Genomic DNA, 17915 nt, shown 5'->3' with positions numbered 1-17915 from the left:
GCAACAAGTTTAAATGGACCAAATATTTAAGGAACTTTTGGAACTGAAGACACTTGGGAAAGTGACATTCTTCTGCTGGCAATCTTGTGGAAAACTATGTAGATATAAATCCCACAGAATCCTAATTGCTTTAAAAATAAGTGGCCATAGTATGAAGAAAAACCTTTTTTTCTTTTCCTCAAACTAGCTTTAAATACTGTGGTCCCAATACAATAAATAGTGCATGGGGATATACAAGTAAGCACAATACAATTATAAATAACAAGAAAACCCCCAAACACAAGGGGTATTAAACTCCCAATAAAACAAGGGCAAAATGGAAAATCCTAATCTGGTCATATATGAGATGTGGCTCCATCCATTTTGGATTATCTCTCTGCCTGCTGTGGCCCTTGACTCACCAAGTGTGGCCATCAGCATCTAATATCTATCCCTGATCTATTGGATGCCTATTTTTATTGTCCTTTGTTAATGGTCTTCCAACCAGTAGAATGCTGATGCCCTTTCTACATCTTATGATATATTCTAAGGTTACTTCTCACACATTTTTGTGAATGGGCCATCAAAGATTGAACCTTACACTCAGCCAATGGTGACAGCAGTTTGCCACAAGTATCAAAAGAGAGAATAAGGTCACATTTTTAAAAAAACAATATTTGATTTTTTTTTTTGCTAGCAATCTTGCTAAATGTTTATAATTATCAGAATTAAAGCAAGGGACAGAAGGGAGATCAAGGGAGATCAAGTAGGTGAGCCAACACTGATCTGTTATTTAATCAATAATGGAGTCACAAAAGAAAGTTGACACAAATAAATAATCTTCTTACTAATCTTTTACCGACCAATCCACATTCTTTTGTGGGTGGTTGTTTTAAAAACTGAACATATTAAAATACTTTGGTTGGAATCAAAATTATTCAGCTATTTATCTTAGATGCATTCAGAGAAGGCTTAGGGAAGATAAGACAGAAGGGGTCAAATACTTCAAAAAAAAATTGAAAGATAAAATGTCAGCTTTTCAGTTTGGGCACATTGTTTAATAGGCCAAAAGTTTAGGCATCAGGTTACAGAGCAGACAAATGTGGCCATTACTGAAAAGTTCTTTGTAAGTTATTTCATGAACCTTGTTTGGAGAAAAGAATTTCATTTCAGTAGAGTGACCTCCTGTTAGTTGAGAATATCAGTCAAACATTCTTCAGAAAATAACAGAAGCTACAAGCTGTAAATTGATTTCATTTTTGAATCACCTTTTTGAAATTATAAGACGTTTAAAGTAGCTCCAATTAGATAACAATGATGGGAGAATCCAAACTTGAAAATAGCAAAACAATCATTTTTCTGTCAAATTGGGACAAAATGTGGAGTCTAATTCAATGAGACTCATTCATAGGATTAGAAGATGATTTTTTTGTTATTTGTGGAGTTGCAGCATGGCTGCGCCTAGTCAGCCTTGACTGGTCTTGAAAAAGCTAAGTAAGGTCAGACCTAATTAGTATAGTACTTGAATGAGAAAAATCCAGGTCTGTAGGCTAAACTGAGAATCCAGACAAACATATTCTGGAGAAAGGCAGTGGCAAACCACTTCTGTACTGTTGCCAAGACTTATCCATGTAATCTTGGAAGAAACTGGTCTGTTCTAATTAGAATTAGAGTGTTTGTTTGTTTGTTTGTTTACTTATTACTGGAGATGCAGTACTCCAAAAGTTGCATCGGTTCATTTCATATTATCATGTGCTATAATCTATCTCTGTTAGACTGAAGTTATTTCACATTTTAAGTTTGTTACGGAAAAATATTGGGTTTTGTAGATACTCATGTTGATTTGCATTACAGTGTATGTCAATGGTTTGGCAGTTAACAGGACAATGAAAAAATGAATTGCATATTTTTATGATCATAAGAAATGATGCTACAAGTTTGGAAGGATACTAATACCCCACCAATGGCCTGAAGAATTTCCCCCTCTTCCTGTTTTATTACATACTGAGAGTCCCAACTGGACAATTACTTAGAGATTTGGATGGATATACTGCTGTATAGTTTATTTTCTTTTTTATTTCAAACTTTTATTTTTTTCTATTGTTAAATAAACTTCCTTAGTTCTTAAGAATGTATTGCATGGCATATGTAAGACTAGTTTTGATAAGTATATGCAAGTCTATTGGGTTTTTTTTTTCTTTTTCTCATTCTACTTTTTCTTTGCTTCTTTACATTTTTCATGTTGCATCTAAAATAATAAAAAAATAATAAGCGATAAACTTTTTCCAAACTTTGCTGGATGAGTCACAAAATAAAATTAAATCTTGACATACATCAGTATAATCTATGGGACCACTTTCCAGTATTGGCAGAAGATGCTGTCTTGCAGATGTTTCCCCTGCCAGAAGCCAACTTTTTTGTACACATAAGAAAGGGCTTTCTGCAAAGTTGCTCCCTAGCTACGGAATGCACTTCCTTGATAGATACATTTTGTCGCCACTGTCTCAACGTTTAGGCAATCTAAAGGCCTATCTCTTTCCCCACAATGCTATTTGTTAGATGGCTTTAGCATTTATTTTTTGGTTATTTAAAATCAGTTCTTTTAAACTCTTCATATATGTTTTTGCTTTTAATTTTGTTAGCTGCCTGGAATGCTTAGCAGAACAGAAAAGCAGGGTATAAATCAAATAAATGAATAAAGTAACATCTATAATGGATTAAAACTGTCCTAGCATAAGAATCAAACTAAACACAGCTGCAGAAGACAGCAATGCTAGAAGGATGTCAGAAGCTATTAACCTACCTTGGAAACTGGAAGACCCGAAAGACTGAAATAATTTAAAAGATCATATGACATTAAGTCGATCTTGTCTGAAATCTGGGAAAGAAATGCACAAGGATGAAATGGCATATTTGCTGCATATTGTTATAACAGTAATGTAATACCCAATTAGTCATCCTGGTTTCCAAAGTACAATGCTTTCAGGAGAATCCTTCAAACAAGGGGTTAGACATTCTGTGCCTAACAGCTATAGCTGATAACAGAGAAAACTTTTTGCAGTCATGTAGACACAGTGATGAGAAAATATTTCCCTCTTCATTTCTCCTTATAATTCAAGTATAAGAGCCACATGCTACACTCACTGTACACTTTATAGAAGAAACAGAAGATGCTGACCAGTTCCCACGCCCATGCGTACTTGAGCAATTCATAAGGTAAGCTTACCTAATACTGAAGCTATGAAACAATGCCCAATATCATATAACGTCTTAAATAATTCACATTCCACTTTTGTCAGGGATTTAAAATAAAAGGTTGGAAAAACAAACCCCTGCTTTGTGAGCACTCTGTGTATTTTTAGAACGCTTGTCCTTTAAACAAGAAAAGGAAAGAACTTGCTCGGTTTCTCAGCAGTTTAAAGCCACTTTGGACTTTGCTGTAAAGTTCACCCTTGTTTTAAGAGACAAACATCCAATTCTAACTTTAAAAAAACCTCTCTAATTAATGTCTTCTGCATTGTAAGGTTCCATACAATAATACCTTGCATTAATAATATTTGTTTACCTTTTTTTGTTTTTGTTGTTCACTTTTAAAAACCATCCTTTCGGTTTATAGGTAAAGTCACCCAGTAATTTACAGAAGATGAAAATCTCCTAAGTCATCAATATCACTCTGAAGATCATTGGCTGCTTATCCTTCATACATGCTCCGAATTTCATTATAGAAAAAATGCTGTTATGGTGTGCTGGCTGGGAATACTAAGCCCTGTAATTCCAACACATCTAGAGGATTGGGAAGGGCTGGCTTATAGGTGTCAGAAGCCAGACTAGTGCCAGTGAATTTTGCACCAGTTTTCAAAACTTGAACTTACACCAGTGTTTCTCAACCTTGGGAACTTTAAGATGCTTGGACTTCAACTCCCAGAATTCCCCAGTCAGCCATGCTGGCTGGGGAATTCTGGGAGCTGAAGTCCACACATTTTAAAGTTCCCAAGGTTGAGAAACACTGACTTACAGTATAGCAAGACTGGAATTCCAGGAAATCATCTCCCTTGAAAGCTGCAAATTCAGGAAGAGGGCATAAAGCAGTATTTGGCTGCTACCTATGAACAGTAGCCACATGGGAAGTGGCCCTTCTTACCAGAAGAAGATGGATGTGGCGGCAGCAGCCCTGGTGGTCCTGAATGTAGACACACAAAAATGGTGCCCCTCTCCAAACCAAGAGCTACTGGCCATGCCATCGTTAGAATAGGAGAAAGAGCAATTAGCACAGCTATTGCTGCCTTGCACCCAGTGAGTGCTGCCCTTCCTTAGCCTTGTTGGGCTGATGCATAGTGACAACCTACCCATGCAGGTTCCTACAACCAATAGACTTGTCTGACCTTGACCACATACCTGCCCTGTGGCCACTCTGATTGCTGTTACTGATGCTGCTGCTGCTCTGGATTTTGAGTTCAGCTTAAGCTGCTTTTCCAGTTGTGCTCAAGGAGAATGAGCCCATCTCTTCTATCTGTTGGATTTTCCTCTTTGATTGGGAATCATTAGCAGGAGGAGTCATAAAGCACCCACTCTCCCAAAGGTCACCAGCCTGCTTGGCAGCTTTAAAAGAAATGGTTTGTCAAATGACCCTTCCAAAACGCTCAGAGTTGATGTATGTTTTGAGCAAATTACTTTCATTCTTTTCTATTCTCATTGGGACATTGAAACTGGCCTTACTGGCAAGGGACTTAAGGTGGCACACAATTTTATTTTATTTTATTTTATTTTATTTTTGCTGTTCTTTTTCATTCTCACAGCAACTACCAATGAGATAGTTAGGCTAAGCAATTGCTGTTGTCCAGCTGAAGGAAGCATTGATTGACTCTACGTGTTCCCAGTATTTCACAATCAGCAGAAAAGGAGATCCTGGGTCAAATTCAAAATGTTCTGGAAGTATTGGGGAGGTAAAAATAGTGATGGGGTGGCACTGCTTTATGCCACACAGTTGTTTCTGTAAAATGGCATTAAGTCGACCAGCATAACATTTTTATTGGAAAAATCAACTAAAATATTTTCAAAGCACCTTCCCAAAGCTTCCCACTTCAAAAGCCAATGAAAACTATTCAAAAAGTAGAACTTATGTTGGGCTTTTCTGGAATAACAAAAGACACGTCAAAGGATAATTGCTGCAGTACAGTAATTGGCAGCAGTTTCTGACTTGGTGTTTTGTCATCATATCACCATCCCTAACTTGCATGGCCTTGGCCTGCCTGAAATCAGTTGAAAGAAAACCATGGTTATTGGACTCAGCCTCCCAAGTGTTACTGCAGACCTCAAAAAATGCTTTTAAACAAAGGCAGAAGAATAATGCCAGGGGCATCTATAGTGTTAGGGTTGATCAGAGTTCTAATCCAACAGGGCTGAAAGGGTCAGATTGGGGAGTTCTGATATAGCATCTACAGGCTTGGCCCTACACCCTCTTTGCCCTGATGCTCAGATGGGCTGCTCCCTTTTCTCAAGGATATGTCCTCCAGTAGCACCTTATCTTGCTGAGAACCAAGCGATTCTCTTTGATTGAGCATCAAGTGTATTCATTTGTCTTCCTCTAGGCAAGCATTCTAGGTCACATGGAGGAGGAGCCTAAGGGAAGCCTGCAACCTGCAGAACCACCCCAACTCTTCCATTCAAGCTTTGACCAGCAGAGAAAACCGAGCCCCACCTGGCAGCCAATTTTGGGGGTAGGGGGAATATTGACATTGTGGAAATCTTCCATGAGGTTAATATTCTACTTTGTGCACACACACACACAAAATTAAGGGACCAGGCCCCCTAGGTGCAGCTGCACAGTGGCAGTGGGCTCATGGTGGTGATGGTAGTAGTGCCAGGGCTGGTCATATGCCCTTTGCACATGGGCAGAAATCTCTACTGCACTGCATGGCAGAACTGCTCTGTGTAGTCAGGTGTCTGCCCACTGCAACCCTCAACAGCCCTCTGCCAGCCTCAATTTAGACAGCCCTTCCTCCTACTTTGAGGACAGAAGAAGTATCTCTCTGGGTGTATGTATATGAGTCCTGAGACTGTTGTGATAAGATGGAATTAAATAAGAGTTCTACTCTAGTCCAAATTTCCCTGTAACTTTCAGCATACTTTTTCTCAGCCTCAAGTCTTCATTCTGACAACATGGGAACAGTTCTACCTTGTAGGGACCCTGCTGGGCATCATTAAACCCTTGCAGGCTGCTACAGAAATGCTCACCCTTCTTTTTCTGACCTCTCAAGAAGCCTGAAAGGATAAGCAGGGGTTAAAAATGCTGGAAGTTTTCTATTTTGTCAATTAAAACAAAAACCAAAAAGGAATTCCACAGGCAAATATGACTGGTCTTCTGGTTGGAGGACAGGACAGAAAATATTTGGGCATTGAATAGTTAATCTGTGGCATGTAAAGTGTGCATATTATTACAACAAAGAATTGGCAGCTGCTGCAGAAGGAAAAGGCTTCTGCTCTGCCGTTCAAACTTGTCAGTCAACTGATGCCAGCGTTCTGGACGTTTGGCTCTCCAGCACACCCTGTTACACGTCTATATGCGCAGATTTGCTCTCTCTTCGGAGACACTCCAGCTAAGTCAGGCACCTTCCTTCCTCAGTGGAATTAGATCTATACTTCTCAAAGCACCTGCCTGGGAACCCTCTTCCACACAGGAGTCTGTTATTCCTTTGTAGCTTTTGCAACCTGTGTGTTTGTTTCACTTCCAGAATGGAAGAAGAGGAACTGCTGAAGGAGAGATTTCAGGCCATCACAGTAAGTAAGAACATACACATGTAAGAAAATTATGCATTCTGATTCTCAGTGTGGCTTATAATGTATTCTTCTACTCTCAGAAGCCCTTTTTTTCTGTTATTTGACAAGACTGGGTTACCCCAGCAGCTTTGAAGATCAGTACAATTCAGTACCCCAACTGCCTTCACAGTGGGCAACTGAGCTGACACAGAATGTGACAGATGCTGGAGTCACACTATGTTTTATATCAGGCATCTGCGATGCTGTTATTGGGGCTGAGTGACTCTTTGAACAAACTTTGCATTTGAAGGACACCAGGACAGAAATCTAGAAAAAAGATGGAGCTCAACAATTTCATAGCTTGAACTGAAATAACCAGGGTAGGAAGTCTTCTGCTTAGCTGAAGGAGTACTTGTTGATAATTCTGGAAAACATCAAAGTGGTTGTGGTTGTTTAAAGGGCATTGTAAGTGAAAGTCAGGTCAATTCATACTATAGTCAGGAGATTTTATTCCTTAAAAATCAATCATATATGTTAAGCATGTGGGAAAGCTTCCTCAAAAATGGGGTTGTAATTAGAAAAAGATACAGAGGAGAAGACAATGTACATCAAAATGTGTTGTCTTCTGGTTCTCACTTGACCTAATATGACCCTCACAGTCCTATGCTTTGACAAGTTGGGCCTACAGACTTTGCCAGTTCTGTAAAGACTGGGCTATAACTGTCTGCTAGCACAATAATAACCATGATCTAAGCGAACACTTTTCAGGTGAGGCATAATATCCTTCAGAAAAAACAAAATAAGCTAAGTTTTCCAAAGTTTTTACTCTGTGCGTAGTTTCATTGCTGTCAATGCTTCCCAAACTTATATAGCCAAGGGGCAGAAACTGGAGAAATCTTAAAGTTTGGTGGTAACCACTCTTAGATCAACCTTTCGTTCTCCATCCATGTATAAAAGCCCTCTCACTGATCAACAGATGTAACTATTACCTCTCTAGCCAGGTTTCCAAATACAGATACATGTTTTTGTAGTTTGCACTGAATAAAAAAAAATGTTCCAAATAGCAAGACAACAAAGCTTTAAAAAGAAATGAAAGAGACCTGAGTTCTTCCCATCTCCTTCCTACCTACCATGCCTTAAAAGGCTCAGTTAAAAATGAGCAGCCAGGCAAATTGTTATGAAGTAGGCAGGCTAGTAACTTTTGCAAACTCATTTGCAAGTCTGCTATAGCCTCTTTGTAAACAGTGGCCCAAAGAGTTTTCCATATCCACAATAAAATAGTATAAAAATCCAGCTTTCTCATAAAACACATTTTGCACCTAAAGGAATTACATAATCGTAGACATTCTAATTGCTATTTGTATACCACCATCCATATTCAGTTCAAACTGTCATCAAAAGAAATGAAGTTGGGTGAATGTGTGTTTATTTTGTATTATGATGTATGGGAAGTTGGGCCAAAGGTTTCCCAGGAGAAGGTGAAATGTTCTGGGATGGCATTTCTAAAAAGAAATATCTGAAGCATAGAAAGAAATTCTTCTTCAGGCACCCTGGAAATCAACAGAATGTGTATCATTTGATAACCAACAGCAAAAAGAAGCTAACCTCACTCAAAAACATTAAAGGAAGATCCAAAGTTCCCTGCTTCTAAATATAAATAAAACCTCAGTTCAGTGGACTTTGATACAAGAGACTTTGCATACAGCAAACCAAATTTCTTCTGCAATTTATATCATTTGCATAATGATATTGTGCAAATGGTTTAATTTATATCATTTATGCAAATGATGCAAAATACAGTATTTGCATAAAATTATCTAAGTTGAAACAAATGATGTAATTTGTGTCCCTTGTGTAAGAGCATAAACTACGTTTGTATTTAATGGACATTCCTGAATAGCAGGCACCTCCTTTCCCTGGTTTGTCTGTTAAAACAGGGTTTCACTACAATATCATAGCGATAGAGTACATTCAGTCGGGAAAAGTTAATTGGGAAGTTCACTTGTAAAGTACAAACTCATTCTGATGACCCATTCAGTTAAGGGTTGGATTTTCTCAAGGTGTTTATATAGTGTCATCAGGAAGAAAGGAAAGTGTGTAATTCAGAGACTGACAGCAAGATGTTCTTAAAATCTGGGTTAACTGAACTACCCGAAACTGCTCAACAGAGGTGTGTTTAGTAAACAAACTTTAAAAATACATTTGCACACAGACTTACTCTACTGTATTACCCCTGCAAGGAATATTCTTGAGAGCTTTAATATGAATTTAGGAATAGAACCCACCCACCTTCTAGCCCTTTGTAATTAAAACTATGCCATCAACTTCACCTTAATTAATTTTCCCTCTGGCCAGATCTACCATGAGATAAGGAGACAACTGGCTAAGGCAGCAGATACATGGGCTGCCTCACTGCATTCCTCTATCTTGGAAGTATATGCCCTCTAAAGCAACTTCTGCCTCTCGTGGGATGAAGGATGCTACCCTTTCAGCAGCATCCACGCAGGAGATGTCAAAAAAAGTCAAGATGCCGACTGCAGTGTGCAATCAAAACACCGCCCCTGGTCTACATGTGCCGGTGTTGGCACACACATACAAAGGGATGGGGTATGCTCTTGCTGCCATGTTCACCATCTTGACTTTTTTTTTACCCTGCCCCTGGACAGCACTGTACCCTATCAACAATGGTAGGGTTGTTTAAAGTAGTTTGAAGATTAAACTGCTAACCTTCTTGACTTCAGTATATTAAACAGCAAGGGGGGAATCAAGGTGTTTATATAGCCCTCTGCTTTAGGCAGCAAAAGCTGCCTTGATCTCTGCCCCTCTCTGTTCCAAGACTGACTTCACATATCAGCTGTGTTGTCAGCTGCTCAATCACATATCAGCTGCATGGGGCTTGACACATATTGCAGAAATGTTTCCTTTAGATAGGCAGGACTCAAGGCATAAAGGAATCATTTATACCTTAAAATTAGCACTTTGAATGTGACCTGGAAGCCAATGCAGCTGATACAGTCCCTGTGGGAGACACCCAACAGAAATTTGCTCACTAGTTTCCAAGTCTCCTTCAAAAACATCACCACATAAAGAGCAGTGCAATGATCTGTATCAGATAGCCAGCACATGGATCACAGAAGCCAGCTTAGTCTTAGCCAGAAAGGAGCAAAGCTGCTAAATTCAATCAAACATTAATAAAGTAAATAAATTAAACTCAACTGATGGAAGGCACCTCTTATCATCACACTCATCTGACCACTCTGGCCTGAGCATGCTCTTCTAGGGCCACAGAAGATCAAATGTCCTCCAGTCAAACCGACTTATCAACAGTCAGCACCTCTTCACATTTATCTGGATTCAGCTTTAGTTTGTTTCTTCTTATTCAAATCACAAGCTGGTCAAAGCATGAGTCTACCATAGCTATTCTAATTTCACAGTTGTAGTTACTAACTGGGGAAATAAATATTACGCTCATGGTTCTCCCAAAACTTGGAGGTATCCTGATCTTGGCTCCCTCACTTATTGGTTTAAGCAGTGCTATGCAGAACCCTTTTTTTTTAAGCACACAACTACAAATTGTACTTATGGCAACCATTTTGTTTGTTTCTGGGTGGCAGGGTTCTGTAGTTCAGTGTTTCTCAATCTTGGCAACTTGAAGATGATGGATTACAAGTCCCAGAATTCCCCAGCCAGCATGCTGGCTGGGGAATTCTGGGAGTTGCAGTCCATACATTGAAAAAATGTGGCAGCCCTTAGTTGTGATGAGAGCGACATAGCAAAGTACAGTAAAAAGGCTTTTGCCAATTCCTTTTCATGAGCAATATTCTCATGCTTTGAGTGAAAACAGACTTCCCATCAAAACTGTAGGCTATCTGAAATTAGTATGTGACATAAGCTTTCTTCACCTTTTAAACTCATTTGATGCCCCTTTCCTCTCTGCCTCTCTCCATTCCAAGACTGACTTCGCACTTCACATTAAGCCATCATGTACTTTAGAATGTATGAGCCCAGCAATTGTGGTTTGTAAACTTTGGTTATATATGCAAACAGGCCATCATAGCTTCTGAAAAAAAACATAAGTAAAGCAAACCAACATCACTTCCACTCCTTTTGGCTCTCTCTTCTTCACTTGAGGGCTGTTCCTTCTTTCAACATGCCCTCCTTTGTCCTTTCTTTCCTTGGACAATCTGATTGTCCTCTACAGGGCAATAGCAGTGCAGCCAACAACAGCTGGAGGCTCTTAGGAGCAAAACATGTTAGTTAGTGTCTGTAGGTTGGGAAGGATTTTCCCTCAATAGAGGTAGAGGCCTCAGATACAACCTGTCTCCCATTTTTCATGCTGCTCTTTCATCAGTCCCCAGGAAGATTAAGACCACCAGGAAGGCCACTCTTAATCCACTTGGGGATGAACAAAGGATTCAGGAGTAAGACATCCCAAAGACAATCCACACCTCCATTGCACAATTAGCAAGCCATTCAGGTGTAGGGACAATGCAGCCACCCTGGAAGACATATATGGGGTCCCCTTACCAACCTTTGCCCAGACTGAAGAAGCTGCTTGGACAAGCAGCGAAACGTTTCTACCAAAAAAAAAAAAAAGAAATCCAGTTGCCATGACTCAACCTACAGACAATTCCACCCAGATGACCGAGAATCTTCATTGACATGTTAGTTAGTGGTTATGCAATTCTTAGGTTACAAGCAAGTCAGCAAGTAAGTGCCAGAGGGCCTTCTATCTGCCCCCCTCTCCCATGATAATAAGGCAATAAAGATGGTACTTCCAGGAATTTAAGCAACTGCCTGCAAATTTTTAGCATACTAAATAATTCCTAAAGATGAGTGCAATTACCTTTAATCCCATCTGTTAACAAGCACTGCAGTTACATCCTATTAATGCATGAATACCTAGCAAGTCAGAAGCCTTAAGAAGACTAGGCTCCCTCTATTTTTAATATATCTAAAATGGCTTAATAGGATTTGCTTCAGTATTGTATGGCAATCATATAGCAGACATAAAGCATCCAAATCAACTGGAATCCTATACGGACTTTAAAAAAAAATACCACTACACATACCATCTCCCATCTTTGTCATTTTCAGGACAAGAGGAAGCTGCAGGAAGAAATTACTCAGAGACGCCTTAAAGTAGAAGAAGAAAAGCTAAAGCACCACCATTTAAAGGTAAGGTGTTCTTTTTATTTTATTTTTTCTTTAGAAATGCATGGTGTCAAAACAGAAGAAACCAAGATTTTGTGATGGAGGGATAGTGGACAGAATACCGAAACTCTACCTATGGCAGCCTGCTCCATGGTGTCACCCTCCACATTCAGGGTCCCAGCATAATGCATCCACTTGGCTTCCTGTCTTATTTCATAGATATATGATATATGAAACTATATGATATGATGATATAATATGATATATATATATATTGATTATGTGCCATCATTTTTGACGTAGATAGATTTTCTCCATATATATAAAGAAGCTGATGTGCTGCAAAGCAACAGCCTTTAGCAACACTTTATTTACAAGAATACCTCTAGGCCCTAAACACATCACAGAAAATTGATGGGTGGTATTTGGGAGGTATCCAAACCAGTATTTGGATTTTAAGTTTGTGCCCCAGTCCAGAAAAACAAAATAACAAAGAAGCAGAAAGGGAGGCTGTAGCAAAATAGTATTCTAGTATGTCCAGGCTTGTAACTGACCATTCTCCACCCTCACAGCCATTTTCCATGAGTGTTGGCAATATGTTCTCAACATTCTAAATGTGTCCATCTGGCCAAGAAGTTGGGAGCTGCTGCTAGCTGAGAATTCAGCCTTCCATGTCTAGAGGGAAACTCTAATCTATGGTTAGATTTGTGCTGTATGAATATGCCTATAAATTGGTCTTTTGTTCCAGCCTGCCATTCCAGCACAAAAGAAATACATATTTGTGAACCAACCCAATTTAAATAAACTGTATCATCCATACAGCTCAAATTAAAAATATCTAATTCACAGATCTCAATATTTCTTTAATGGTTACAGCTTAAATTTTGCTTGTTGGTTTGTTTTCCTTACATTTATCTATGCATTGCAAGCTTTACCAGTTTAAAAAAAGCAGACTCCATTAAATAAGCTTAGAGGATTTTAGAAGTCATGCAAATGATTGGCTTGTGCTGTTTGGTCATGTTATGTCAGATGAGATCATTGTCAGAAATAATTCCTTTAGAAAGTATGGCTGTGTGTGTGTTTCCAACAGGGTGTGTTCACTCTGGAACTGGCACTTCTTTTAATATACCCTAAGAGTGAGATTCAACAAAGCTTCAGGTCCTGGTAAAATCCTCAGACAGTAACTGATGTTATCTGGCGAAACTTTAGTCAATTATATTAATGGGTCTAAAGACAAGATGTTTTTAACCCTGCTTCCCACACCTTGGGGAGTCATCTGCAGATTTTACACTGATGTTAAACCTGCCAAGTTGCTTGGAATGGAATCTCAATTATAGATGAATCAAATGACAAGCCTGACATGAATAAAAGGGAAGAGGAAAAAATGACGACATGTTCTCAGGCTCAGCTTATCAAGGACAGCTTGACATTTCATGTCATATTAAAAACTGAACAAACCTAAAATCCCACAATGCTTATTTATTGGAAGTAATCAAAACCATGCCAGAATCATGAATTGTGCCTTTCCCACCGAACAAGTGAGAGTATTTGGTTGTCAAAGTCAGCTACAAAATGTGAGAATTGTTAAAGTCACAGAAATGATCTTTCTCAACTTTTCCAGCCTGCCCACACTGGAAAAATCTATGGCAAGCAAAGGAATGTTGCTAATGGATCTTGCTCAGGTTGCTGGGCCTGCCCCATCACACAAGTGTTTGGGGGATCAAATTGCTAATGTTCCAGAGCTCCTTTCAGTTGTTGACTGCCACTAGTCTTCACTGCACTAAGAGGCACATCAAAGCAGCAGACTCTGTTCCCAAGCTATACATAGTCACTGTACTAAGATATGGCAGGGTTCATTTGGTTTTGGCTTGGTTGTCTAAATCGTACTAACTTATTTATTTACTATAATTTATTATGGTCATTTGTATCCTACCTACTGGAACAAATATAGGCAGCATACAAATGATTGTGGCTTGTTCTGCAAACCATGGATAAACAAACTATGGTATAGCATGATATGTGTACAGGTAGTCCTCATTTAATGATGCTAATTGGGATTGGAAACTCCATCATTAAGCGATGCGGTCGTAAGTCGAAAAGCCTCGTGACCATGCCACTTAGCAATGGCAGTTCCAGCAGTCCTGGTTGCTGTGGTTAAGCAAGGACCATGTGGGTTGTTAAGTAAGGACCTCATGTGACCACAACTTCCAACTTCCTGCCACCTTCCCCATTGACTTTGCTTGTGGGAAGCCGGCAGGCAAGGTAACAAATCATGATCAGATCATGTGACTGCGGGATGCTGCGACAGCCATAAGTACGAGGTCCAATCGTAACTACCACTCATTCAATGCTGTCATAAGTTCGAACAATCGTTTAATGAGCGGTCATTAAACACGGACCACCTGTACTATAAAGGGTAGGCAGGTAGGTAGATAGATCTCCCAAAGTGATCTAGAACCTTGACTCTGCAGGATCCTAGTTCATAGATTTATTGCTGTAACTCAAGGATTCATTTCAGGTATTCATAGACATGGAGAAATCCAGAAAGGTAAGGCCTACAGTTGCCAGCCCCACTAGGTAGACCAGACCAGATTTAGTAACACAAAGTATGCTCTGTATTAAATAGAATTATGGCATTACATTTTTTTAACATAAAGCTTAAAATTCTATATTTATATCACTCATTAATTTCCAGTTTTATCCAATCCAACAATAAGTATTTAAAATATTATTGATAATAATGATGATCTTAATTTTCATTGTACAGAGAAATTCTATTATACTGTTTCAAGAAAATGTAATTAAAGAACAGCCAGACATTTCTTTGTAAGAGATGTAATTAGAAACCAATGAATCACTGAGAGAATCAGAGTTTAAGTGAACAGCTGTTCTAATACAGAAAGGTCAGCTTTTGGTTACAAGTTGAAAAACTGGAAACAATGTTGCCATAGCTCTCCTGCTGATATTGCATCTCATGGCTAGGTTCCTGACTGCTGCTTTGAAGATGTGTCTGCAACACATTAAAATATGTTCCATGTTGCAGATTAATCTCCCTAGCACCATAGTGAATGCAGCATTAATTGAGGAGGTGCAATCAATAGCTCAGTCTACATCAGGGTTCCTCAGCCATGGCAACTTTAGGATGTGTGGACTTCAACTCCCAGAATTCCTCAGCCAGCAAGGTTGAAGTCCACACATTTTAAAGTTGCCACAGTTGAGGAACACTGGTCTACATAAAGGCAATATATGCTGCTTTAATCCTGTCTGTCATAGGATTTGAGGATATGGGGAACTGGGAGACATAACAAGTCTTGACTTAGGATGTTATTTGGGGGGAAAGCATCAAGGTTGCAAGGAACAAATCACCTCTGTTGCTTTCAGTTACAACATAATTTTCAAGAAAAGGATAACCTGAGAACCTTTCAATGTAAACGTAAAGCAACCAATATTTTCAGACTAGCTCTTGAGTTCTCCATCCCTGATTAGGCAGCTCCACAGGACTTTTAGGCTTCACCCTTCATGGCTATCATCTCCCCATCAGAAAATAAAAGAAGCTGGAATTGTGGTTGCTATGCAACGGCAGAAGTCATTTCTTAACCCCTTCAGGACAGTTCAGATGCTTGGAGAGCACTTCTTTTAGTTGCCTAACAAATACAGTATGTGCTTTTTTAAAAATGGGAAACCCATCAAATCTAAAGCTTTGGCAGGAATGGGGAGAACAAGACTGCTAGGAAATTACAACTGTTGTAACTATTGTAGTACACTAGTCAGAGGCATGTACCTGCAAGAAGATAGGGGTGTACATCAGATTCAGAAGAATCCCTAACCAAAACAACTTGGTTCAGACAAATTCAAGACATATCCAAATTGAAGCAGAGTCCCTCTGAATTGGAGGAGGAGAGCTTTTTTAGTCTATAGTAGCAAAAATCAAGAGTCTAAAAGCACATTTTCGTCCTAATAAATTTTATCGAAAGGCATAAGCTTTCATGAGCTATAGCTCATTTCAGATGCATGAAGTGGCTAAACTGATCTAGGATTTAAATTGAGATGAGTGGGGGCAGGGAGGGGAAGACATGGTGGCTATGCAGAGGCAGGTATGGGAGAGATTACAAACAATTTATCAATTAACAATTGTAGTATGTTAAAAACCCATTGGGTTTGGTGAGATCTTCTAAGATACCTTTCAATGTATAGTATGTGAGTTCTACAATCTTTTACTCAATTGTGTTGTTAAAGTTCTTTTTTCCTTTTTTCCAAAATAGCTATGAAGTGTTCTAGGGGGTTGAAATGATTCAGTATTACTTTATCCTTGTTTTGAGTTCTCCGATGTCAAATTTGTGCCCATTAATCCTTTTATACAAATTTGGCCTGTTTATTTTATGTAAATCCAGAGAAACATTGCTGGCAGATGATGGCATATATCACATTAGAGGAAGAGCATGTGAAAGTGTGTCTAATCTCATGTGTGAAGTTGTTGAGGCCTGTGATGATGCTGTTGGTTTAAAGGGGTGTGTGTAAATGTGAAGTTGTTAAAGGGTCTGATTCCCATGTTAGCATCATTGTCCTGTTGTTTCTTGCTGCTTGTGAGAATCTGCTTCAGGTTGGGTGGTTGTTTACATGTAAGTATAGTCCTGCCACCCAGTGCCTGAGAAAGTACAGTGTCATTGTTCAGTATGGGCTGTAGCTTGTTAATAACACATTTTAGCAGTTTGAGCTGTAGATGACAACCAGAGGTGTTCTGTTGTTCTATTCCTGTTTATCTGTCTTTTAATAGGTCCTCTTGGGAATCAGTTTGGCTGTATTGATTTGTCTATTGATCTCATTAGATGGGTTGTTCACAGTCTCCCAAAAGCCTGGTTTATTTCCATCTGTTGAGCATCTCTGCCAAGTGGGTCAGAACAAATGTGGCTGTAGTTTAAAGCCTGGCTACAGACAACAGATTGGGTGGTGTGTTCTAGATGGAAGCCAGAAGCATGTAAGATTCATAGTGATCTTTCCTGCGTAATGTGGCATTTATGTGTCCATTGTGAGTTTTACCATGACATCAAGGAATGGACTTGTTCTGAGATAGACTGAGACGGAGGTTGATAACAGATTTGATGAGAGATTCATTTCCATGGGTCCATAATGAAAATGTCATCAATGAATCTTAAATAAAAAGGTGGCGTCAAGAGTTGAAACTCTAGGTCAGTCATGAAGATGTTGGCATATTGCAGAGCCATATGTGTACCACTGATCTGCAAATATATGTTACAGACTAGAACACCTTGTTCCCTATTGCTTTTATTATTGTAGTATCAGAGCTACAATGGTAACATGATGAGAAAAAAGAAAAGACCCAAGGAGATAATGTGAGGAAGAAGGGTGAAGGCATTCATTTGTGCAAAGCAAAGGAAAGGCATGGGGAACAGTAGTAGTAGTAGTAGTAGTATAACTTTATTGATTAGTCAATTGACCATATCAAAAGCATGGGGAACAGTAAGGAGGGCATAATCTCTAAAAGGAAAGGGCAGGGACTGTAGACTGGTCCACAGGGACCAGCCAGTGAGGCTTGCCTTTCCTGCATGGATGGGAAGGGCAAGAAGCAGGGAATGACCAATCAGTTCTTACAGGAAAGGCAAGCCTCACCAGCTGCCCATGATCTAAGCCTCTCGTGGTTAAAACACTAACAAAACACTGCTTTTATTAGTGTTATTAGCCATGCTGGCTGGGGAATTCCGGAAGGTGAAGTCCACACATCTTAAAGTTGCCAAGGTTGAGAAACACTGGGTTGAAGACAAACAAACAAAAGCTCTTAAGCACCAAAGGACATTTCACAGGACTGAGGACAAGACGCTTACAAAATAATAACACATCAATTATGTAATGGATTAAAAGAAATCCCTGCGCAGACCCCATAAAACACAGCAAGAAAGCCACCCTAAGTTCAGAAGTTAGAACCACACAAAATGATAAAAATTAAAACCATGAAAAGACCAAGACAATAAGAACAGAAGCATATTAACTGACACAGCAGCTTAAATTTA

The 17915-nt window shown here is 39.2% G+C and overlaps 1 protein-coding gene across 2 annotated transcripts in view; it reads left to right on the top strand.

Annotated features, from left to right (window-relative positions):
- Window positions 1-17915, top strand: part of PALMD (palmdelphin) — a 69789-nt gene that overhangs the window by 33789 nt on the left and 18085 nt on the right. For both annotated transcript variants that reach the window (XM_063298267.1, XM_063298268.1), the window contains 2 exons: window positions 6711-6756; window positions 11833-11913. In XM_063298267.1, the coding sequence (XP_063154337.1) occupies window positions 6711-6756; window positions 11833-11913 (127 nt within the window). The remainder of the gene's footprint in view (window positions 1-6710; window positions 6757-11832; window positions 11914-17915) is intronic.

Source organism: Candoia aspera, chromosome 3 (genome assembly GCF_035149785.1).
Source record: "Candoia aspera isolate rCanAsp1 chromosome 3, rCanAsp1.hap2, whole genome shotgun sequence".
NCBI classification, from domain to species: Eukaryota; Metazoa; Chordata; class Lepidosauria; order Squamata; family Boidae; genus Candoia; species Candoia aspera.
This window is presented reverse-complemented; position numbering and strand designations above follow the sequence as displayed.